Here is a 22,139-nt window from a genome sequence, read left to right as displayed (position 1 = left end):
AAACATCCTTTTACCGAATGTAGCACACGTTAGCATCCGATCAATATTTAATGGAAACTGAACTGCTCCTAACCTTCCTGGAGTGTTTTCACCAAGTATTCATTTTATTGCCCTCTATCAAACCGAGATCAAATATCTTATATCATATCTATATATATAATTGTGAAATAAATATTGTTTAGTTTCTAAGTGTTTCGACCACTAGAGACGGTGCCTTGAAACTCCAAAGGGTTGCGAAATAAAACTTGTAATATAGAAGAGAAGGATCGAGCTTTCGGAATAATTTTTGCAACGTGAAAATTATAAAGAAATTCTTACTTTTTAAAATTTCACGTTGAAACACGTGAAAATTGCGATCGTTATAGATACCTATGAAGGAATGTGATAAAAAACTTCATAGTGTGCAATAGAAAGTAGACTCTGATAGTTATAAATCTTCTACTGAGGTTTTTATTGTCGCATGACATACTTCAGCTCTTTTATAATATATTATGTCTCTGTAAGATTCTCTTACTTTAGTTAAGCGTTGTTGAGACGCAATCTGAAAGGAATTACCTATTGCAAAGAATTTATTGACTGTACACGGTGTTCTTAAGTAGATTTAGCATTCTATTGCCCGACAGAAAGACGATCGGTATATCAACATATACACATGCGCTACTACTACGAGACAAAACATATAGTTCTTTCGAGAAATCTTTGCACTTATTAAAAAATATTTAATTTACATCTCTTGTCTCTAACCTGCGTACTCAACGACCAAGTACAATTTTGTTTTACGTGTAATAAACGTATAAGTGGGACCTTCGAATATCGTTTACTCCGAAATCAGTGAATTCGTTATTAAATTACTGTCAACAAAGTACAAAGTCCTAAAATTTGAAATTGTCGATCTCGGACAATCGAGCGTAAAATCGAATCGTGTCTGGTAAAAATATTTATTAACGTAAGAACGTGGGTTCCAACTTGAGAACCTCATCCTGTTTCGTGGACTTCCCTCAATTTCAGACAGCCCTGACGTGGATACCAGACCTCAGGACCAATAAGGAAATTCTCAAGATCTCGTACTCACGGTGTCTCAATCTCGCGACAGATTTTATGTTCAAGTTACAGTTAACCGTTGGATTCGGCCTCCTCCGCCTCCACGGGTACCTTCGGTCAGTTTTTTTTTCGCGTTGATTTTCAAACCAGAAGAGACTTGCCCAACCGGGTCACAAATCACTTTGACCCGAAAATAACCTTTCAGAATTGCTTCGAATTAGCTAACGAACGTTATCGCACGATCGATCCATATTGATCGAGGGAAATTCACTGCACACAATGGAATAGAATGTCAACGATTAATTATACAAATGAACGTCGAATGATCGGAATCTTGATCACGAGTAACCTTATGGAGAAGACCAATCATCGGAAGAGACGAGATAAGTTCTAATCTGCTTATAAATTTGTAATTTGAGAAAAAAATAGTAAGAAAAAATGTCCAAATTAAAAAGATATTCAAGAATGTTTCAAATACAAATTATACTATTTTTAGAGATCCGTAAATTGTTCGAATTTCAATTTTTGTAATCTAAACAAGAAGAATAAATGTCCAAATTTCTTTTCGAGTTCATCCTAACCCAAGAGGCAAGAATTATCGAGGTAAATAAAATATTTTATCAAGAGGGTGCACATAAAAGTGATTGTATACTATCTACGTTTCCATGTTTGATTCGATAATTCTAAAACAATTGTACCAAAAGTACGGTATTCGGTACACTAGAATGGACGTACGAACGTGGACAGGAGTATCGTAACGCAAACTAAAAATTTCCATTAATATTAATATCAATATCAAAATCAGGATTAGAAAGTTAAAATAAAAGTTCTACCGAAACTTTTGATTCCAACGCGAGAGATGAAATTATTGCTGATAAACAAACAAAATATTGGGTTGAAAAGTCATTTCCTTCTTTCGAAACACGATTTCTTTATAACGTACAAACATTTAATTAAATTACACACTCTCCATTTTGAAAAACGAAATGACTTTCCGAAGAAGCCGATACTTTGTCTCCGAGAGGCGTGAAAAAAAAAAGAGGGGAGGTGTCGTTCGCGGTAGCTCGTTCGCGTAGTTTATGCCATCTTGATCCGGATAGACGATCCGATAAACGTCGACTAATTACACGTAGTAGAGGAACCATAAACGTTACGAGCGTTGACAAAGTGTAGGGAAGATTCGTAGCGTGTAGATCGTCGATAAAGCGGCGCTGAAATCGTACGCGTTTACCGAATGTAAATTTGGAAAGAGGGACCTTGGCCCAGAGGAGTCGTCGTCTCGGGATCTCCCCACCGCGGCATCGGTGCGCGTAGTTCGATCTTTCGTTCTTGAACTTGATCTCGGATCGCGTCTCGCCGCTCCACGGGCCGAAAGTCAATAAATATGGTAGTTTACGTGGGCAGCTGGAATTTATTCACCGACGCGAAGGGGTCGTTAGCCAAAGCGAAACTGGCTCCGGGCGTCGTTCTCGTACAGAGAGACGGAGAAGGATCGAGGATCGACGACTTCGCTGCCTTGAAAAATAATCGGACATGCTGTAATGTCCACGCTAAATGCCGTTCCTTCGTCTTTCCGTAAGCGTCCTCGACTTCCTGGGATCGTTTTCTACCGGTGGTCGTCGCTCGGGTTCGCTCGAACCTTACGGGGGTCGCGCTGCCTCTGCGAGCGAAAATATTGGGTTCGTACGGAGAGTCGTTTCGTTTTTCAAAATGGAGAATGTATAATTGAATAAAATGTTTGTACGCTCTGGAAAAAATCGCGTTTCGTTTTCAACGGATGAAACGAAATGATTTTTCGAACAACACAATTGTTTTTCTTTGTTACGATTATCAGTGATTGTGTCTGTGTATAAATAATTTAGTAGAGTTCTGGGGTTGCGTTACCTCTGTGAATAAGAGGTCGAAAGATTTCTTTTACGAATACTATCGGAAGATTACTTGTACGAATATGATCGAAAAATTACTTGCAACGAATACGTTTGAAAGATCTTAAGGAAGAAGACTAGGAGGATTCGTTTAGTTTTGTACGGGAATTCTTCGTCTATATAATTAATCTTCCAATAAGTAAGTATATTTTTAGTATACAAAGAAAAAATCCATTTCGATTACACTCGAATTAACGTATAATATTTCACAAGCGTGTAATTGAGGATTTAAATCAATGATAAAAGAAACGTTTGATTTTATATCGAGTCATTTTGTAAGTCTTCGTGCATTTGACTATGCGAAATTTCCTCGATATGGACTTACGTAAGCGTTATTCTATCGATACAAGCCATACGATGTCCATTGCCACTTTACGCTTAATCTCCAACCGATCGTTGAAGCGAGTTTAAGCAAAATGGGTTATTGCGTTCGATTGAAAAGGTAACGTAAGAAGAATTCGTATCGTACGTACAACCCTTCGCTCCTATTAAATCGAATAATCGAAGAACTACTATACAACGATACTATTATACAACGATACTACTATACAACGAACTACCATACGATTCCAAAGAAGTTACCGCAAAGCTCGCGCACGAGAAATTTGACGAGAATCGCGCGAGAGGATCGAGCTCGAAATTCGTTAATTCGCAGGAATGTTGAACGTAAACGAAATCTCGGGACTCCCTACCTAGAACCTGGGAAGAAAGGTTCCCGAGATCCCCCATAAATATGCAAGAGTCTCGTGCGCGAGTATCTCGTAGATACGGTGTTTCGAAGGTGTTGGCCCGATCAACCCCTTGCGTTCGTTACGTTCGATCGGCGTTTCACGGTTTCGCGTGACAATTTCACGATTTCGCGTTACGATAGGGCGGTGAATCGTGGAACGGGTTACCGTAACACGAGGAAGTCGACGATGCTTCCTGAACCCGAGTGCACCGACATGCAAATGCGAGGACGCGAAAGAGGATCGTTAAAACCGGCGGCGAAATAAAGGGCCGTGGAGGATCACCTGGGAACGAACAACAGGTTTCTTTTTTACGAGACCGGGAACCAAGTCCAAGGTTCACGGACGCTGATCTTCGAGCTGATAAAAGCTTCGAGAGAGTTCCACTACTCTCCTCTCCTCTCGTTTCGGCGTCTGCACGCCAGGTTTTCGGTCATCTCCGGCTCCGAGGAGCACCGACACGCCTCTACGGCCACATATTTTTAACAAGCGCGCGATTCTGGTTCCGTTACGAATATTACCGTCGAAGAATTCCGTGGCACGCGAGGGAGACGCGAACGACCTTGCACTCGGGGAATCCCGGGAAAAATACACCGTGGAACAATTCGAACCGTTCGCTGATCGGCGAAAATGTTCACCGAACGCGACACGATGGCTACTCCGCGAGCATTCCTTTCGACTCTTTCGACGAGGATCGCGTGCCTCTTACAGGAAAAAGATTCTTCTAGCCTCTGAACGATGTTAAATTCATGCTCGCGTACTCCTCTCGTTGAATTCTTGCGGTTAAATGGAGAAAGGACGGTAAAGATACGCGCATCGAGTGACGTCGGTTTAACCAATCGGACGATCCTCGGTGTTCGTCGTATTTTTATACGGACAGGTGATAACGTTTCGTTGGTGAGTCACAAATTGGATTTTTATACGGATAAATATATGGACGAAGATTCTAGCGAACGAAACTTTGGATGGAAGAGATGCTGGAGCAATACTTTTAATCGTGCTTTAAACGATTTTAATATCGTTCGAACTCGTGAACAATTTTTGTTTGTTACGTTTTCGACTTAAGTGTCCTCCGATGTAATTAATACGAATTTAAATTGTTTTTAATAATAATTTAGAGTCTACGATCGAATTATTACGAAGAGTTTAAAAGTAGGGTTTATTTAAAGTTTGATCAAGAGTGGAATTCAAAATATGTTTAAAATGATACTTCTGTTTTCTGGAACAAAGGAAAAGACGTATTGTTATATTCTTAGTGACATCTTGGAATTGTTTTGAAGCTTTCACACGGGTCGAGAGTACAAATGTATATAAGATGGAAATTATTTGTTCCACGAGACGACCCCACGAAGATACAACGCAATGTAGTCTATAACTATTTAGATAAAAGTATTTCTGGAACATTTATCTGCGCAAAAGGTCGGTCGTGTAACGTGGCTGAGCGAGTAAATATTATTTTGTTCGGAAAGTGATTTCGTTTTCCAAAATGGAGAATATATAATTGAATAAAATGTTCGTACACTCTAAAAAAATCGTGTTTCATTTTCACCAAAAAAAAAAAACGAAATGACTTTCCAAACAACCCAAGTTTCTTGTTATTTAAACGATAAAATGCGTACAATTTTCGTGCTAATATAATCTGCGTATCGTGTGGTATGTAGTGTGTTATATATGAATTCCAATAAGTAAATGTACTTTAACAATGTACGTGAGATTTTTATGTCACAAATGGCAATAACGTAGTTTTTTTGCGACGTACACGTGGTATTTGTGTGTTGCGTATAAATTATACGTGCACCACAAAAAACACCTTTCCACATACATAACGCAAAAATTCTACGCAAACCATCAAAATACACACATGTGCATAACATATACCGAATAACACATACCACACGGAACATACACGCAACTATGCGTACAAATACCACACGCATTACATACATGCACACGCGCATAGGCGAGAAATGGTTTCATCGATTACACAACTAATACGTAACGATACTCGCCCATCCATGTTACTTAAATCAACTTTGCAAGTTACAAAAGCTGTCCCCGATAAAACTGCTCGAAAGAATGCTCCGAAACCTTACACGCGCTCTTATATCGATCGCTGGACGTTCATTCGTCGCTTAGAAAGAGCAGCTGGACTTTTAAACGGTCGATGTTCCATCGAACGCTTTTAAAATTGATAGAGGCGAATACTGAAAAAAAAGTGGACCGGAAGGTGATTAGTTGCAGAGGTTAACTTTGGTCGATTCGTCTTTATTTTTCCCGTTCTGGTCGCGTCTCCTCGTCACGCGATTCTGGCGATTTTACGTAATTTTTCTCAACCGCGACCGATTCGAACATGTGCGAGAAAAGGTCACTTCCGGTACCGTCGAGCCGCCGATTATCAACGCATTAAACCAGACAGCAGAAACGTCTTCGCTGTCCAACTGTCCGTTTGAAACTATAAATGAACCGCGAATAAAACGAAATAAATACACGACTTAATGGTCGTAATAATTGTATGGTAATTGGTCCGGGAGTGCGGTATCGCGGAACACGGCACGGAAGACGATTAGGAAATCTTCCGACAGGTCTCCGTGACTCTGAAAGAAAATAACACGGCATGGTCGATGGGAATTTACTATTAGCTCTTCGAATTTCAAACAACGTGTCACGGAACTCTTGCAATTTATCTGCACAAAGACGATAGTATTTTCACCGTGGGTTTCGCTCGTGTATTATATTGGAGCTTTTAATGCATTAATGTTGTAATTACTTTGACCAACCTTTTTCGCAGAATTTAAGAGATTTTAGAAATCAAAGATCAGGGACATCGACGCCGGTTTTTTTACAACTGATCTCGTTTGTACTGATAATTTTTTTATTCCCTTATTACATCGTACATGAGCGCGCAAATAGAATGCGTGGCGACATCTACGGGAACGGGAAAGAATCAAACTTCATCTGGGCATGGCCTTTTAAAGCGTCGAAGCTGTAATTACTTTCACCAACATTTTTTCTATAATTTCAGAGCTTTCGTAAATTGAAGAATAAGAACATCGATATATTTAACAAAAGATCGTTTGTCACGAGTAATATCGATCAAATCGGTTACGAAGTTTCCTGTCCCATTATTTTTACAGGCAATTCTTTGTTCCCTTCGTAACGTTTTAATTTACAGAACGTACATATGCAATTCTATTGTATTGTAGGTGAGCGCACAAATAGGGTATGTGGCGACATCTATGGGAACGGGAAAGAATCAAACTTCCTCTAGGTATGGCCTTTTAAAACGTCGAAGCTGTAATTACTTTGACCAACCTTTCCCGCAGAATTGAAGAGGTTTTAGAAATTGAAGAAAAAGAATATCAACGCTGTTTTTTTATGGCAACTGCGTCTCATTAATTGCACAGGCAATTTTTTGTTTCCTTACTAACGCTTTAATTTAAGCGTGCAAGTAGGGTATATGGCGACATCTACAGGAACACATTACAATCAAACTTATCTGAATACGATATGGAATAAACGTTGGGGTTATATTGAAATTGATTTTTCGTGACACTGTTGTCATTAATATTCTTAGTTATAATGTACGTAGACAAAGATTTTAATTCCATCTATTTTCCTTTGAGTCTCCGCTCAGAGCTCGTGACAAAGAATTAAATAATGCGATTTTAGAATCGATGGCTACATCTGGGGCAGAAGAGTTGAAAACGTTCTATATTAAACAAAATCACATTTCCTGTCACATCTTTCCTATATACGGTGTCGAGCTATTTTGTATTTCTAAGTTGTCAAACTGTTTCCTATTTCTAAATTATCGAGCTATTTCAACAGGCCTCAATAATGATTTTGCAATGCTTCAAAAAACTAAAAGCAACAAGATCCTTAGGTTGAACTATGCAAGAATTTACTAAAGTATATTCGATAACCTTTCCTTTAATTATTCCCAAAAATTCCTAAAATAATATATAAAGTGCCCCTTTCTTCTTCGATTAATTTGACTACTGTTTATGTTTTACAATCAGAAACACCTTATCTACAGACATTTATGGCACTCAGTTCTGGCATAAACATTTCTCGCTTACGTCAATCATAAAAAATAAAAGAGAAAAATTACTCTTCCTATGAAACAAATCTACAAAGTTAATGTTTTATCTTATTATCTTACTCTTCCTATGAAACAAATCTACAAAATTGTTGTTTTATCTTATTATAAAACAATGTAGATTGTTCCCCATGAAATACTGTTTTTATTACAGATGCAGTACATAATGAGACTTATACATGTACAAGTGTATGACACAACTATTGTATAAAAGTATAAAAAGTTACACTACCTTGATCATCAATATCACGCGATATTAATGATAATGAATTGCTCTTACATTTAATATTATGGAATCATATAATTGATTATCACTTTCTTTTTAAGGCACTTAGACGATTAAAAAAATTGTTATAGAATCAAATTGTATTGAAATGTAAAACAATGGTTATGCGAGTAAGGCACAAAACTAATTGCAAACAAATATATCTAATTTGTAAAATTAACTTGGATTTTTGTACCTTTTTCTCATTTATTACTACTTCTGAGTATTCCTTTTACTCCATTCCTCATTTCTTCCTCTACTTTGACCACAGCTTTCCTCAATTCATGTTTCTACAATATGTACATGGTACATTTCAATTGTAAGGTTTGGTTACTGATCTATCTTAGATCCTTTAATAAATTATCCAAGGAGATAAAGAATACTTACGCATTCTTTTACCGTATATAGTTTCAAGAAACCAAATAAATCCCGTATGGTCCATGAATTTTCGTCCATTTTGCCTGATTTTACAAATGCACATTCTGGTTGATGTTTTATATGTTCATTCCTAAAAATAATCAAAGTAAAACTCATACATTTGTAATGAACATTGTAAATACAAAAATTACAGTAAAAGTCTTGCAATCTGTACCATGGATTATCATCAGGATCCCAACCATCGAGTTGCTTTGAGCAAATGAAACATTCAACCAGGTCTGGTTCTGATTTGCCACCAATAGCAAAAAACCCAGCAGCAGCCATTTGTTCAGGATTACATGAGTTATCAGAAGATTGAAAGGGCCACAGATCAAATGTTTTTAATCTACCGACTTTCCAAAATGTTGAACTTACCTCCCTAAACAAAGGTTAATGGTTGAAAAGCTTTGTTACCATTAGGATTATTATAATAATAATTATTATTATTGTTATTGTTATTGTTGGTTGTTTTTATTACTATTATTATTATTATTGTTGTCTTTATTACACACCTAGAAGATAGTATATATAGCTCAACAGAATTATTGCATTAACCCCCGAAAAGCGTAGTATAGCCAGTCTGTTTTTAAACCAATCATCATAGGTAAGGCGTGTAATCGTTAATCGCATGATGTGTTACTCTTTCAAACCCCTAATATTTCAATAATATAAAAATATCACTCACGGTAATAAATCCATGGTCGAAACAAAAAATTCACCGTTTTTGGTGAGTCGCATCACTACATAATTTCAACCTACGTAACATGTCCGCTTGCAGCGCTTCATCTAACGTTCACATGAAACAACTCAATAATAAGAGAGTTATGTTACCGGCTTTACGACTACTTTATCGACGTCTTTACATTACCAACATTTTTCCCAAATCAAATGCCAAAAATAATTAATCTCATTAAACCAGAAGTTAAATAATTAAAAAGTTAACGTGATGCCTTACATCTGTTGATTTCATTCGTCTCTCATCTCCATCATCTTTTTCAATAGTATATACATAAATAGAGACGAGTGACAATAACTATATACATAGTGTTACCATGCCTACACTGGGATTTATTGTCATTTATATCCTTGTTATTCTCATGACAACGCAAATTATTTTATTAAGTGTCCATCGGTTGATCGTAATAAAGTTTTGTTTGAGCGATCGGAGTATTTGCAACTATGAACCCAAAACAACTCGAAGTATTTGGAATAATAGCATTTGACGGTTAGTACTATAATTTCGAAAAATTCAATCCATCGCATTGCGTCGAACGTTATAAATAAGTGTATCGAATCAATTTTTTACGAATTAAACATACTTTGTAGGCCACTGCACTCTCTTTAATACCCTTCCAAGTATTATATTTTGAAAATCGTATACACGTCTCAATCGTACATGTTATAGGTGTAATAAAAAATGGCTTACGACTGCATCCAGATGGAGAACATCTACTACATCCAATGGGTAACAATATTACCATAAAAAAAGTTAAAACTGGTGAACAGAGCTTTCTTACTGGTCATAAAAATGTAGTTTCTGCTTTGAATATCTCACCTTGCGGAAATTTAGTAGCTTCCGGCCAAGTGAATCATCCGGGTTTCAAGGTAATTATTTGATTAAAAAATGTATATAGATACCTGAGTATAAATATCCATCACAGGCGATGGTCATACTATGGGATTTTGAAAAGCGTAAAATGAAAGCTAATTACGAGGTGCACAAAGTCAGAGTCGAAGATGTGTGTTTTACAAATGATGGACTATATTTGATTAGTCTTGGAGGTAGAGACGACGGTTGCATTGTCGTATGGGACGTTCAAAAGGGAAATCCACTTTGCAGTAACTAAATCTCACCTTGTTCGCTTGTTCGATTTTGTTTCATCCGTCTTTTTATTTTACTTTATCTTGTTTACCGCCTAGGCACGATAGCTGGTAAAGAATCGTCTGGACAAGCGATAACGATCGCACGTACAAACATTCAAAATGCGAGTTTTGTCACTGCCGGGGACGAAACGTTCAAAGTTTGGCGTGTCGATCCGAAAAAACGAAAAGTCCATGGAATGGATGTAAAAATCGGGAAAATCAGACGCGCCATTAACTGTATCGTTGTAGATAACTTAGATGAAAATGTCTATTGTGGAACGACATCTGGTGACATAATACATGCAAGGTCGTTTAAAACTTTCTCTTTTCGATTTCAATCCTTTGATCAGATTGCTTTGGACCGTATCCAATCGCATACTGTTTATGTAGGTTATATTTAACAGAATCGAACGAAGAATCGCCGAAATATCCGATTATGATCGGATGCTATTCGAAGGTACCGAGTGGAAAGAAAACAAAAACATACGAAGGAGAAGTATATGCGGGTGGCGTGACAAATATCTTATTCTTACAAAAGCAAGAGATGATTGTAGGTACCGGAAACGGTACAGTTGAATTAATCGAGATATCAAAAGAATTAGTGGCACCTATCGGAATCAAAACGAAGAAGTTGTTGGTCACACCGCGCATAATAACGGTAAAAATAGCATAATTTTGTATCGTCACAAAATACAGTATTTCTTCGTTGAGAGCTAGAGTTTTGCCTGTATGCTGAATACTGGATACTCTCTCCATCATTTCTGATTCACTCTGTTTTTCGGACATCTAATACTCCATCCTTGTGACGCAAAGTCCCCAATGGATATTGAAATTTGCGGATCCTTTTTCCAGTAAGCGTCTCACGTTTTGTATCATAAACGTCTTACGATTTCTATTATAGATAGATACCTATTTCACGTATATTTAAATACACGTGTAGTATTTCGCATGTATTTAACTACGCGTGTATCTTAATTCGTATTATTTTTAAAACACGATTACTAATTTACGAAAGGAAATTATCATTGTACAAAATTTTCAAGCTATATGGTTTATTATCATATTTAGTCAAAAGATTTAACGTCTTTACATTTTTAGGTACTAGACGACTTCTTTTGGGTAACAATATTCCCAGCAGTTGAAAAACAACAATCGGGAATAGCCGATGTTATTAATGCAATTGGATAAAATTTAGAATTTTCTGGATTTGTATTTTCCTGTACCTACAACCTAAAAATTTGTAAGATCGTATTTCCGTTCCGTAAATTAATCGCCATATATTAAAAATTATACGAATTAAGATACGAATGCTTTAATATATGTGAAATAATACCCAGGTACACGTATACTAAAAATTAAACGGATTAGATACTTTTAATACACATTCAAAACCATGACCTGTAATTATAAATGTATGCAAAGAACAGAGTTTCAGGTATCCGAGAGACGAAACGAGGCAAAGTATCGATGCTTCGTCTGTCTCGCATCATTCCTCATTGCTTTCAGTCCATCTGATTCGCTCTCGTCTTCGGCAAGAAAGAAACGAGAAAAAGAAAGTATCCCTTTTACGTTATATTAACCAGGAAATACTGTACGTAGTTCTTGTCGTATTTGGTAATTATCTCACGATCGCGTCATACACGTACGATTTACTCTTATGCATTTCAAAGAGACTGTATTGTTATTATGTATCGTAAGTGTAGTAGAAATCTAACGATTTAGCGTTAAATCTTGCACGAATAATTATTGTTACAATTATATTTTGTCCACAGTATCGTACCGGGAATGTATGCGCCACAGTAACATCGATGATCCGCTACAAACATGATCTTATACTAATAGGAACCACCTCGTGCGAAATTTTCGAAATGGAATTGTCGAGTTTTAAAACGCGCTTACTCGTCACGTGTCACACCAGTGCGATATATGATATTGCGTTTCCACGGTAAACTGTGTGCATTTACACACTTTCATTTAACGTTAGAACTACCAAAGCGGTCAATTCAACTTGTTACGAACTTCTTTTTAAAATTACTCGATTATCAACGGTACTTTCGCCCGTAATATTTGGTAACAATTACTGAAACGGAGAGCTTATTATAATCGTAAATTAATTTGCCTTTCCCCTTCTAATTTCAAAGATACGTGATCTGATATAAATAAGCATACGTTCACCGTCGATAGTTCTAACGTTAATATGTAACAAAAGCAGAAGAGTGGACGATAAAGATATATGCTAGGCGAAATGAATTTACAGTAATCGTTCGGAGATATTTGCAACGAGTGGTAAACACGACATTCGAGTGTGGAAACTGGCAACGCAAAAGGAGTTACTTCGAATTTCGGTGCCGAATTTTATCTGTTCCAGTTTATGTTTCGATCGTAATGGCGGCACTATAATATCTGGTAAGTATTAAACGTCCACGATGTACTTGAAACTCGATTTTTTCGAAATTTTCTTATTTATTGGAGGAAGCCTGGAGCGATGGTGCGATACGGAGATTTGCTTTGAACGGCGGAAAACTCCTATTTATCATTTGTCGTGCACACACAAAATCCGTGTCGGCAATTACAATTACAAATGACGACTGCAGACTTGTTAGCGGTGACTGTTACGGTCAAGTCGGTAAACTTTACACTTTTTACGAACCAACGTACCTGTTCGAAGCTTGCTTAATTTGAACACGTTCACTCATTCAGATACGATTATGGAATGCAAAATCTGAAACGGGACAACTACTGAATATCTTTAAGGAACATAGAGGCCCGGTAACGTCGGTGCATATTTCGCCCGATGATAAAAATGTAATTAGTTCCAGCGTAGACGGTACATGCATAGTGCTGGACTTGAGGTAATCGCACAACGTTAAGAAGTTTACCGAATTAATAGGGGCCAAAGATATCGCGATTTTTTATATTTTATTTAACTCTTGTTAACACGACTGTTAGCACAATAATTGTAAAGTATGTGTGAATGTACAATTGGAAATATTAATTTGTTACATTTGAGGAGAATACGGCATACCAAACGCATCCTTTTCTAGTTCACATAAGCTTCTACTTATCGCAGAGTTGAAACGCTATGCTGTATACAGCAACTTTGAATTGTTTCTGTTTTTAATTCTCCTAAAAAAGGAGAAAATTGCTAGCTCCGACACTAACCAAGAAACATGTCCGAAGTATAAGGAAAAAATTGTTGAATTTCAAGGAATTTGTAATATGTTGAAGTTGATATATTCCTGAGTGTTCTGCTGTAAAAAATCGATGAAGTAGATATTGTGCTAAGCTCAAATATTTGAGGAGAAGTTTAGCATATTGTATTCCCCCCAAACGGAACGAATTGATGCCTCCAAGTATACAACTTATTACACATACAATACAACTGTTTTGAATGGTAATACAGCATTGTCATACGATTAGGGTTGCAATCTTTTAAGTTACGACTCATCGTAGAATAAATTGTTATGTTTATGTTCTCTATAACACATAAGATACAAACATAATTACAAATTCCCTTGTTGTTTAGCAATTTCTCGAGAAAGTTTGTGTTGCGAGGAAACACAATGTACTTGGCAACATGTTTTGTTCCTAGTGGTGTTCAGATTTTGACGTGTGGTACGGACGGCAAGATTGCTTATTGGGAGACTTTAGATGGATCGTTGGTTCGAGAAATCGAAGGTTCGACGACTGGCGCGCTAAGTACCATAAATGTCAGTCATGATGGACAATATTTTCTCACTGGTTCCGAAGATCTTCTTGTAAAACTGTGGGAATACCGTACCGCGAATATCGTCGGTTTGGGTCTTACTCACGCTGCTCCAATTACTGCTAGTGCTTTTGCTCCAAATAGCAAATCTATTATCACAGTAAGCGCGGATGGTGCTATAATACTCTGGAAATACCCTTTCGAAACATCAAGCACACCTGATAATGAAATCGAAATACCAAAGACAGTATGCGTGTCATGAGTTCAGAGTCACCACAACAACCAAATTTTAAATAACACTGTATACTGTAACTGCAATATTTGCAATAACTTGAACATTTGTAACTCTATCATTTTCAAGTATAGACACATAAATAGAAGAAATGAAAAAGAATGTTCACAAATGAGAAAATGATATTCTTCTAAAAAGAAATAAACAATTTTATTACAGTAACGCATACGTTCTTTTTAGAAGTCTGAGTTAAGATAACTGTTATAAACTTATCCAAAAAGCAATTGTGTTTCCCTACCTTATTTTGCTTGATTAAAATAATCATGGAGATAACTTTGATTTTTAAGGCAGAAGACAATAAGATGAGACAAAAACCAAATTCTATAGAATAACAGTAAGGATTGACATAAATATTTTTGTAGTTTCTATATCAATACACAAGGTATACCATGAAAGATTAAAAGATTACTCGATTAAGATTGCTTATGATTAAATTTACAGTACTTGTTAAAACATAGTGTAACTGGAATTTTCACATATTTAATTGTCAACAATGACAATAAAATATTTCAATACATTTATACAATAACCACAAGAAAGGTATATATTTTAATGAAACTTTTGTCAGCCCCAAGCTTGACTTTTACAATAGTGAAGTATTAATTTTCCATCCGCACCATAGCAGTCGTATAAGTTTTTGACCACCTGGTCTGGGGCTGGTGCAAATGTTTGATTTACGTAAAGAAACTGACAAAAAGTGAAAGTGTTTATGCAATAAATAGTTTATAGACAATGTATCAAATATAATTTTTACTTTGCACTCACCAGTTTTTCATTGGAATCTAATTTAAGATATCTTCTTACAAAATCTGAAATTCGACCAATACTATAATCTTGACTGACGGACCATTTCTTTTGTTTCATTATTGGAGCATTACCAGTTGCTTTTAATAAAATACCAACTGAAAAATTGATTAAATGCTAATAAATCCACTACATTAAAAGAGAAATTGTATTTTACTTTTTGCCTTATCCTTGGAAGCAGCTTGATCTCCTCCATTTCGAACTAAAGGTGTTTCTGAGGGAATTGTTTCAAAACTAGCTGGTGCTTCTTCATTTGTTAAGCTTTCTCCTGTTTCTTCGGATTTGCCAACAATTTCATTTGTAGTTGAATCGTTTCCTTCCTTTTCGGCCATCACAAATGTTGTGTAGTAAATATTTGTGAAAATTGTAATTTAAATTTAAATATCGTCAAATCGAAATAACATTAAATCTTAATTACTAATTCTTTGAGTTTAAAAGGTATGTCAGTCATAAATATGAAAGAAACTTGTAGAAATACTTGATATCGTACATTACAGATTTTGTAAAATAGTATCAATTGCTAAATTATAAAATTCTAACCAAACACTGAGAAATCGAATTGAGGATCAAACAAGTACAGAACACAAAATAGAATTGTTTTTCAATTTGAAATATACACGATAAGAAAATCGCATTATCTATATCTACACCAGAAAACCGAATGACAACAAATTAATTTCCACATTGTAAAATTGTTTAAACAATAAAAAAGTATCCAATCCGTCGATTAAAGATGATACCACAAACAAGACATAGATTAGACTGAACTTCAGAGGGCTCTAGAATACTTTGAACCTCACCACCATGTCTTATCCAACGTTACCGATTCAGAATGAAAGAAGATTAAAGCGCTTTCGCGTTAGGAATAGAAACTAAACATAAGAATTAAGTACATATTTTGAAAGCAATCGTAATTTGAAATTTGTGCGCCAGTGCTAATTGATTTTAGATTCGTGTCAGCATACGGACAGTATAACATAGTTTGTACAAGAATTGCATGATTTAGAACATAAATTAAATCAGATATTCAACAATGATATCGATCAAACATTGATTAAAAGTAAGTACATACATATCGCTGTTTTTCTATGGTTTGCGCATGTGTGAAAATCTGGCTCCTCCGATAATATAGGACTTTTGCTTTCGATATCTGCCTGAAGTTCATAGTTGTCATTATTCGTTATTGGTGATCATAAATCGAAAATTAAACTTATCCAAAAATGAAATTCTTTTAATCATATGGATTAAAGCTGAATGTTTTCACGAAGAGTATTCTTGTTATTTTATTACTATTTCATTAATTTTATTCCAGTGTTAATTTGAAAATCTTATGAAAGTACAAATATACATTGAGTACCATTGGAAATCTATCATACTAATAATATGTAATATATTTTATGAATTATTTTTACAGCCAAGTGGTTATATCTTAACAATATTGATAGGCTCACTTTTTAATTACAGATAAATTATAAAACACTCATTCGTGTTCAGTGTTTGATTGTAATTTTACAATAGTAATACGTTTTATCTAAGCTATCATGAAAAGTCTGTTAATTTTTATACCTGATGGACTTTACAAAGAAAAACCTGGGTATATGTTTGGCAAAGTAGTATATAATGACAACACAGGAGTTAAAAAATTTTATGTAATTGGGATATCTAAAGTAGATAATTTGAAATCCAATACTACTCTAATAGGATATTATTCTGCAGCAGAACATAAACGTGGATATGTAGATAAAAAGTATTTAGACTGGATTAATATATGTTTACACCCTAAGTTTTCTTTTGATGAAAATAATTACGATTACTGTATAAAGGGAATTATTGTCAACAATAAAAAAATTTCAACTTTACATTGTCATACAGTTATTACAGTATATGATCAAGTAGTTCTCAGAGAAACAGAATTGTTTAGTCAGAGAGCAACATCGGAAAATCATTTTTATGAATTGATGAAAATAATACAGAGTAAGCAGATTGAAAGAGAATTACGAAAAAAGGGAAAATTTACTTATATAAAAGAAACATTGTTGATCTATCACATGTTCTTGTATTTCTACCCAGTTCTCCTGCTTAGTAAAATAACAAGTAAATTATTGCCAGTTTTAAAATATTCTTTCCTTGGTTTGCACGTTCACGGATGGTTAGAAAATGTCAAATGGATGCTAATTGCTATAATAAAGAACAAGAGATTTACATTGAAAACTGGTAATTATGTTTTTGCATTGATAATAGACATGTTATTGGGAATATTTATATTGCAATTGTTATTGCACTACTTTGAATATACATCACCATCTCAAATACTTCTGAGTAATGCAGAGGCAAGTTTAGAATACAACAGTATGAAAGTAATAGTAATATTATACTATATTCATCTTAATAAAAATATAAATACTTCACAGAAAGTTGTGACATTTTTGAAGGATTTAATAGACTGGCTAATGGGTGTACCAGCTGGTTTAAAATTAAATCATGCTTTAAACAATATGCTTGGAAAATTTTTTCTGTATCATATACATTTATGGTGGACATTCTTGATATTTATGAAACCTGTAATGGATTTTGCTTTTCAAGTATTAGTATTATTTGGAAGACTGGGTATTACATTTCAAATAGCAATAGCAGCTGACCTTCTGGCTCTTGTCAGTTTTCATGCATACTGTATTTATGTATATGCAGCAAGGTATTGAAATATAATATACCCGTCAAAAATATGATTGAAGTATTAAGTCAGTTTTTTCTTAGGCTTTTCAATATTCAACTAAAAGGTATTACCTCTTTATTCCGATTATTCTTGGGCAAGAAAATGAATCCGCTGAGAGAAAGAGTTGATTCTTGTCAGTATCAACCGGACCAATTGTTTGTGGGAACCTTGTTATTTACGATTTTGCTATTTCTTATGCCAACAACATGGGTTTATTATGCAGTTTTTACCTCAGTACATTAAGAACAATATATTTAAAATTTTTCAATTATTCAGAGTATAATGACTATTTGTTACAGCTTAGGTTGGCATTGATCGGTTTTGGGGGTTTTTTGACCAGAATGAAATTTTATCTCCAAGTTATGCCTATATATACACTGTTTAAATGGTTATTTCATTCTTATAATACACGCAGTAAGTAAAATATTTAATACTTATTACAGCAACATTAAATTTACATTCATTATAATTTATGTTTCAGGCATTGTTAATATTAAAGTACATGCACACCGTGTAGAAGGACCAATAATATTAATAATGACAATGGTTGTGGCACCATGGCATCATGCATGGGATAACTGTAAACCGGATACAATTGGTCAACATCCAACCATTGAATGGAATAAAATAATCAATAATATAATATGGGGCGAATTGCTGTATCCGCTATAAATATTTATTCATACATTTTACACTAATAAAAATACATGTCCTCAATATACTACTTGTATCTACAGTGACGACCTCATTATATTAATCTTATGTCGATTTTTTTGTTCAACATCTTTGACTTCATATAAGTAGTCTTGCACATCTTTAGGTAGACTATTACTAAACTTTTCATCAATGTCATTTTCTTCTCTAAATATACCAAAATAAATACAAAAAATTGCTACACAGGTCGATATGCATATTCCCTGATACCATGGTGTTAATTTTAACATTTTTCGGGTTCCACCACCAAATCCTGCAGCTGGAGAAGTTGAATATTTTATAGGCTGGTCAAACTCAGTTACATCTTCGTCTAAATTACTTTTTCTTGAACTACTGTTGTGTTTTGAAGAACAACATATATGCAAAACACCATGTCTGAAACGCATTAATTTTAATTTACAATACATAACCTTGTTAATATAAATGAAAATTTAGTAGCAGCAAAACATTAAATATTTCTACTTTTACGTGTTTTAGAATATTTATACCTATTCAATGGTATGTTTTCATTTTTAATTTGTGATACGGTCTTAATCACTTTTAGACGCAACATTTCTATAAACAATTAACACTAAATTATTTTGCTTATCTCGGCTTTTCACATTTCACATTTGATATACTACATTAGTGTATACTCACCCGTTATATATATATTTTATGAACATACATATGCACATACCACATACACACGTGATACACAATATATCTACACACACACGCGATACGCGCGCGCGCGTATAAATATATACACACTACTGTAAGGTTTATTTAATAAACGCATATGTGTGTGTGTGTGTATAATTTAATAATAAATACAGTCTTTTGTATTAAACTTGTTTTGTAATTAAATAAAAATCTTAATTGTAAGTCCAATAATTGCAATCGTTTCTTGTCTTTTTGATGCTCTTATTCTTGTTTCCTACATCCCAGACAGAAGTATCCACATGCATGTGCGGCGCCAATCAATTTTGAAAGTGTATAATATTTTCGTATATTTTTTCACATTTGTTACTTACTTTTCATACAAAAATAACATCAAGAACGTTATTATAACTCTGTAAATTTGGTACTACATTCATATATAGACTAATTAACTGATTCGCGGATTACAATGGGCTCTGATAGCACGTCAAAAGTTGAGGTTAAGAATCCAAAATCGCGGAAAAGAACAAAAAAAAAAGATAAATCGGAAGGTGAATATTCAATAATTTCAATTTACATATGTTAATTTTGTTTCCTTAATGTAGCACCAATGTCATTAATGCAACTTCAAATTTTTTCCAAAATAAATTTTATTGAGGTTAAATCTATCTAGCCAACTTTTAGTACTTCTATCCTCGGACAAAAATATTTTCATTAATTTTTTACAGATTTTAGTAATAAAAGAAATTGTAATACAGATGCATCACAAGACAATGTTGATCAAATAAAGGAAATTGATAAACAGAACGTGATATCCAAAAAAAGGAAACAAAGAAAACAAAAATCAAATAGTAGCCGTAATTTAAACGGTTTGCATAAAGAAACAATAAAAAACGATGAACAAGAAAATAATTTTGCTGATTTGGAAAAAGATCAGGATGAAAAGGAATCAAGTGACGAAGCAACTTCTCCGAAAAAATTTCAAAGAACAATGTGAGTTAAAAATTTAATTGTTATTTCAATTTTCTAAAATTTTAAGGTAAACAATTTTTTATTTTTCAGTACTATGAATACAGATAATTTAGAGGATATAGAAGAAGCTCATAAAAGTGATGCAAAGAAGCCAAAACAGCCTTCTAAGAGACAATTGAAGAGAGAAAAGGCTGAGAAAAAAGAAAATGAAAAGAGGGAGGCTAGTAGACTGGATGCAATGAAGAAGGGATTGAGTTATGTTTCAAAGGTATTTGGAGAACTTTATCATGTACATAGATCTAAATCAGAATATGTATTAAATAAATATTAATTTTCTATAATTTTTTTATCCACAGTGGAAACATGCACAAAGCGAATGGAAGTTTGAAAAGTTGAGACAAATTTGGTTAATAGATAACTTATTAGATGAGACTTCCATTCCAGATGACATTTTTCCTACAGTTTTAGAATATTTTGAAGGATGCAAAGGAATGGCAAGAGAACAACTTTTAAAAAAGGGCATGGACGTTATAAAAAAAGTAGAGGAAAATGATGGAAACAAAGATGAAATGGAATCTGTTGCTTACCAAAGGGCAAGAAAACTTTTACAAGCTTTACCCACTGAAACTTAATTAGTTCAAAAATATATGGAAAAAGTGACACATCATTTTGTTTCAACATTGAAACTATAATGATCGTTAGATGTATTAGCACGTTAAACATTAAATATTGAATTAAATTTGAAAATTTGTTCAATTGTTTATAAATCTTTAATTTCACTTTTTACTGAGCAACATGTTTATTTTTTAGGAGTTTAATTGCAAAAACGTAATTTAAATTATAGCATGTGATTACGTGTTGTGTCATTCATAAAGCATACATCAATAAATATATATGTATGTAATTGTATTAAATATTTGTAAATAATTAAACAATAAAATTTATCTGTTTATTACACAAAAAAGATTTATTTAACAATTCAGCAATTCCCTATAAGTTAACAGTTTATAAAGCCTAAATTGAGACTATACATTGTTAAAAAGTTGTATTTTATACTTATTTCTCGAGGTAGCATTTTGTACAAAATATTATACAAAGTACCCCGTTGACTACAGGGCTATTCAATGGCAACTTGTAATTAAATTAAATTACATTATTCTGTATACTTATCTACAAAATGTTTAAGTTTATCTACATCTTGAAGACCAACAATTCTGTCTAAAACTTTTCCATCTTTCATTGCGATTAATACTGGTACAGATCCAACCTATGTACAAAAACAATTTTTATTATTCTACTAAAAACAAACTGTAAATAAAGAAATACATAAACAAGAAACTAACCTGATAATCCAAAGCAAGATCACTATTCTCATCTATGTCAACCTTTGCCAGTAAAATCTTCCCTTGTTTTTCTGCAACTACTGATTCTATACGAGGAGTGAGCATACGGCAAGGATTGCACCATCTACAAGATAAATTATGCACAATACTATCCTTTAATTAATCATTTGTTAATTTAAAATAAATATTTACGTACGTTGCAAAAAAGTCAATAATCACAGGCACCTTTGAATTTTTAACGCGGTCATCAAAATCTTTTGGATCCTGAACTTTGAAGACAGTTGAAATCGCTTGCTCCTGCGCCGGTGCATTAGCAAAACTTCTGCTGCCTAGAGCGTTACGGACAGATCTAACGCTGATTCGAAACATATTTTTATATTTTTTAGATACACAATAATCGCAATAAATTATATTTAAAAAAAAACGTATCAATCACGAAGAAATTTTGAATCACAATACACGATTCGTTTAACCCTAACCTATCTTTTTACATCAGGGTTACACGGTTGTATCGTAGGTTGCATTGGATTGCGTCAATAGTGATTATAAACATGATGACCAACATTATAAAGTGAGAACAAAAGTTTCTAAATTCTTCCTTATAAATTGTGTACA

The 22,139-nt window shown here is 34.2% G+C and overlaps 6 protein-coding genes across 8 annotated transcripts in view; 2 read left to right on the top strand and 4 right to left on the bottom strand.

Annotated features, from left to right (window-relative positions):
• The window catches only part of Det (baculoviral IAP repeat containing deterin), a 35,974-nt gene extending 24,638 nt beyond the window's left edge, over window positions 1-11,336 (bottom strand). The window contains exons 1-4 of one of the 2 annotated variants that reach the window (XR_012994317.1): window positions 9,161-11,336; window positions 8,651-8,854; window positions 8,446-8,566; window positions 8,255-8,348 (exon numbers count right to left, since the gene is read on the bottom strand). Coding sequence is in view for 1 of the 2 variants with exons in the window: in XM_076327357.1 (XP_076183472.1) it covers window positions 8,262-8,348; window positions 8,446-8,566; window positions 8,651-8,854; window positions 9,161-9,213 (465 nt within the window). In the remaining variant the exon portion in view is untranslated. Of the gene's footprint in view, window positions 1-7,921; window positions 8,349-8,445; window positions 8,567-8,650; window positions 8,855-9,160 lie in introns of those variants that run through there. The other variant, XM_076327357.1, reaches the window with a different exon arrangement.
• Window positions 9,623-15,462, top strand: LOC143155075 (cilia- and flagella-associated protein 52). The gene is made up of 10 exons (XM_076327356.1): window positions 9,623-9,700; window positions 9,881-10,080; window positions 10,137-10,314; window positions 10,396-10,645; window positions 10,729-10,996; window positions 12,111-12,283; window positions 12,596-12,744; window positions 12,815-12,960; window positions 13,039-13,190; window positions 13,865-15,462. The coding sequence occupies exons 1-10, from the start codon at window positions 9,655-9,657 to the stop codon at window positions 14,304-14,306; spliced, it is 2,004 nt and encodes a 667-aa protein (XP_076183471.1). The 5' UTR covers window positions 9,623-9,654; the 3' UTR covers window positions 14,307-15,462.
• On the bottom strand, window positions 14,750-15,961 carry Atg12 (Autophagy-related 12). Of its 2 annotated transcripts, XM_076327360.1 has the most exons (4): window positions 15,941-15,961; window positions 15,298-15,460; window positions 15,102-15,238; window positions 14,750-15,023 (listed from the first exon to the last, which is right to left on the bottom strand). In XM_076327360.1, the coding sequence occupies exons 1-4, from the start codon at window positions 15,944-15,946 to the stop codon at window positions 14,901-14,903; spliced, it is 429 nt and encodes a 142-aa protein (XP_076183475.1). In that variant the 5' UTR covers window positions 15,947-15,961; the 3' UTR covers window positions 14,750-14,900. The 2 variants fall into 2 exon arrangements, with proteins under 2 accessions (XP_076183475.1, XP_076183474.1); XM_076327359.1 differs by lacking the exon at window positions 15,941-15,961 and having other exon boundaries at window positions 15,298-15,624.
• A 376-nt stretch (window positions 15,962-16,337) lies between these two features.
• LOC143154840 (uncharacterized) lies at window positions 16,338-21,120 on the top strand. Its single transcript, XM_076326848.1, has 14 exons — window positions 16,338-16,525; window positions 16,605-17,470; window positions 17,552-17,832; window positions 17,895-18,087; window positions 18,153-18,267; window positions 18,335-18,518; window positions 18,591-18,616; window positions 18,674-18,701; window positions 18,754-18,834; window positions 19,498-19,543; window positions 19,658-19,760; window positions 19,938-20,202; window positions 20,272-20,449; window positions 20,538-21,120. The coding sequence occupies exons 2-14, from the start codon at window positions 16,682-16,684 to the stop codon at window positions 20,811-20,813; spliced, it is 2,565 nt and encodes an 854-aa protein (XP_076182963.1). The 5' UTR covers window positions 16,338-16,525; window positions 16,605-16,681; the 3' UTR covers window positions 20,814-21,120.
• On the bottom strand, window positions 18,516-19,216 carry LOC143143088 (uncharacterized). Its single transcript, XM_076303971.1, has 2 exons — window positions 19,056-19,216; window positions 18,516-18,942 (listed from the first exon to the last, which is right to left on the bottom strand). The coding sequence occupies exons 1-2, from the start codon at window positions 19,118-19,120 to the stop codon at window positions 18,585-18,587; spliced, it is 423 nt and encodes a 140-aa protein (XP_076160086.1). The 5' UTR covers window positions 19,121-19,216; the 3' UTR covers window positions 18,516-18,584.
• Window positions 21,109-22,052, bottom strand: LOC143143089 (thioredoxin, mitochondrial). Its single transcript, XM_076303972.1, has 3 exons — window positions 21,721-22,052; window positions 21,525-21,648; window positions 21,109-21,448 (listed from the first exon to the last, which is right to left on the bottom strand). Exons 1-3 carry the CDS (start codon window positions 21,891-21,893, stop codon window positions 21,335-21,337), a joined length of 411 nt encoding a protein of 136 aa, XP_076160087.1. The 5' UTR covers window positions 21,894-22,052; the 3' UTR covers window positions 21,109-21,334.
• Window positions 22,053-22,139: the final 87 nt, after the last annotated feature.

This window comes from Ptiloglossa arizonensis, chromosome 2 (genome assembly GCF_051014685.1).
Source record: "Ptiloglossa arizonensis isolate GNS036 chromosome 2, iyPtiAriz1_principal, whole genome shotgun sequence".
NCBI lineage: Eukaryota > Metazoa > Arthropoda > Insecta > Hymenoptera > Colletidae > Ptiloglossa > Ptiloglossa arizonensis.
The sequence above is the reverse complement of the archived record's forward strand: the minus strand, read 5'-3'. Positions and strand labels throughout refer to the sequence as shown.

Bases quoted from the DNA above. Each gene is read 5' to 3' on its own strand.
- LOC143155075 (XM_076327356.1), top strand. From the start codon at position 9,655: ATGAACCCAAAACAACTCGAAGTATTTGGAATAATAGCATTTGACG. The intron at 9,701-9,880 runs GTTAGTACTATA...TACATGTTATAG, and splicing joins TGGAATAATAGCATTTGACG to GTGTAATAAAAAATGGCTTA. The intron at 10,081-10,136 runs GTAATTATTTGA...TATCCATCACAG, and splicing joins TGAATCATCCGGGTTTCAAG to GCGATGGTCATACTATGGGA.
- Atg12 (XM_076327359.1), bottom strand. From the start codon at position 15,472: ATGGCCGAAAAGGAAGGAAACGATTCAACTACAAATGAAATTGTTGGC. The intron at 15,239-15,297 runs GTAAAATACAAT...TCAATTTTTCAG, and splicing joins TTCCAAGGATAAGGCAAAAA to TTGGTATTTTATTAAAAGCA. The intron at 15,024-15,101 runs GTGAGTGCAAAG...ACTTTTTGTCAG, and splicing joins TAGATTCCAATGAAAAACTG to TTTCTTTACGTAAATCAAAC.
- LOC143154840 (XM_076326848.1), top strand. From the start codon at position 16,682: ATGAAAAGTCTGTTAATTTTTATACCTGATGGACTTTACAAAGAAAAA. The intron at 17,471-17,551 runs GCAAGTTTAGAA...AATACTTCACAG, and splicing joins TACTTCTGAGTAATGCAGAG to AAAGTTGTGACATTTTTGAA. The intron at 20,203-20,271 runs GTGAGTTAAAAA...TTTATTTTTCAG, and splicing joins AAAAAATTTCAAAGAACAAT to TACTATGAATACAGATAATT.
- LOC143143088 (XM_076303971.1), bottom strand. From the start codon at position 19,120: ATGTTGCGTCTAAAAGTGATTAAGACCGTATCACAAATTAAAAATGAA. The intron at 18,943-19,055 runs GTATAAATATTC...AATGCGTTTCAG, and splicing joins GAAAACATACCATTGAATAG to ACATGGTGTTTTGCATATAT.
- LOC143143089 (XM_076303972.1), bottom strand. From the start codon at position 21,893: ATGTTTCGAATCAGCGTTAGATCTGTCCGTAACGCTCTAGGCAGCAGA. The intron at 21,649-21,720 runs GTACGTAAATAT...TTTATCTTGTAG, and splicing joins ATTATTGACTTTTTTGCAAC to ATGGTGCAATCCTTGCCGTA. The intron at 21,449-21,524 runs GTTAGTTTCTTG...TTTTGTACATAG, and splicing joins ATCTTGCTTTGGATTATCAG to GTTGGATCTGTACCAGTATT.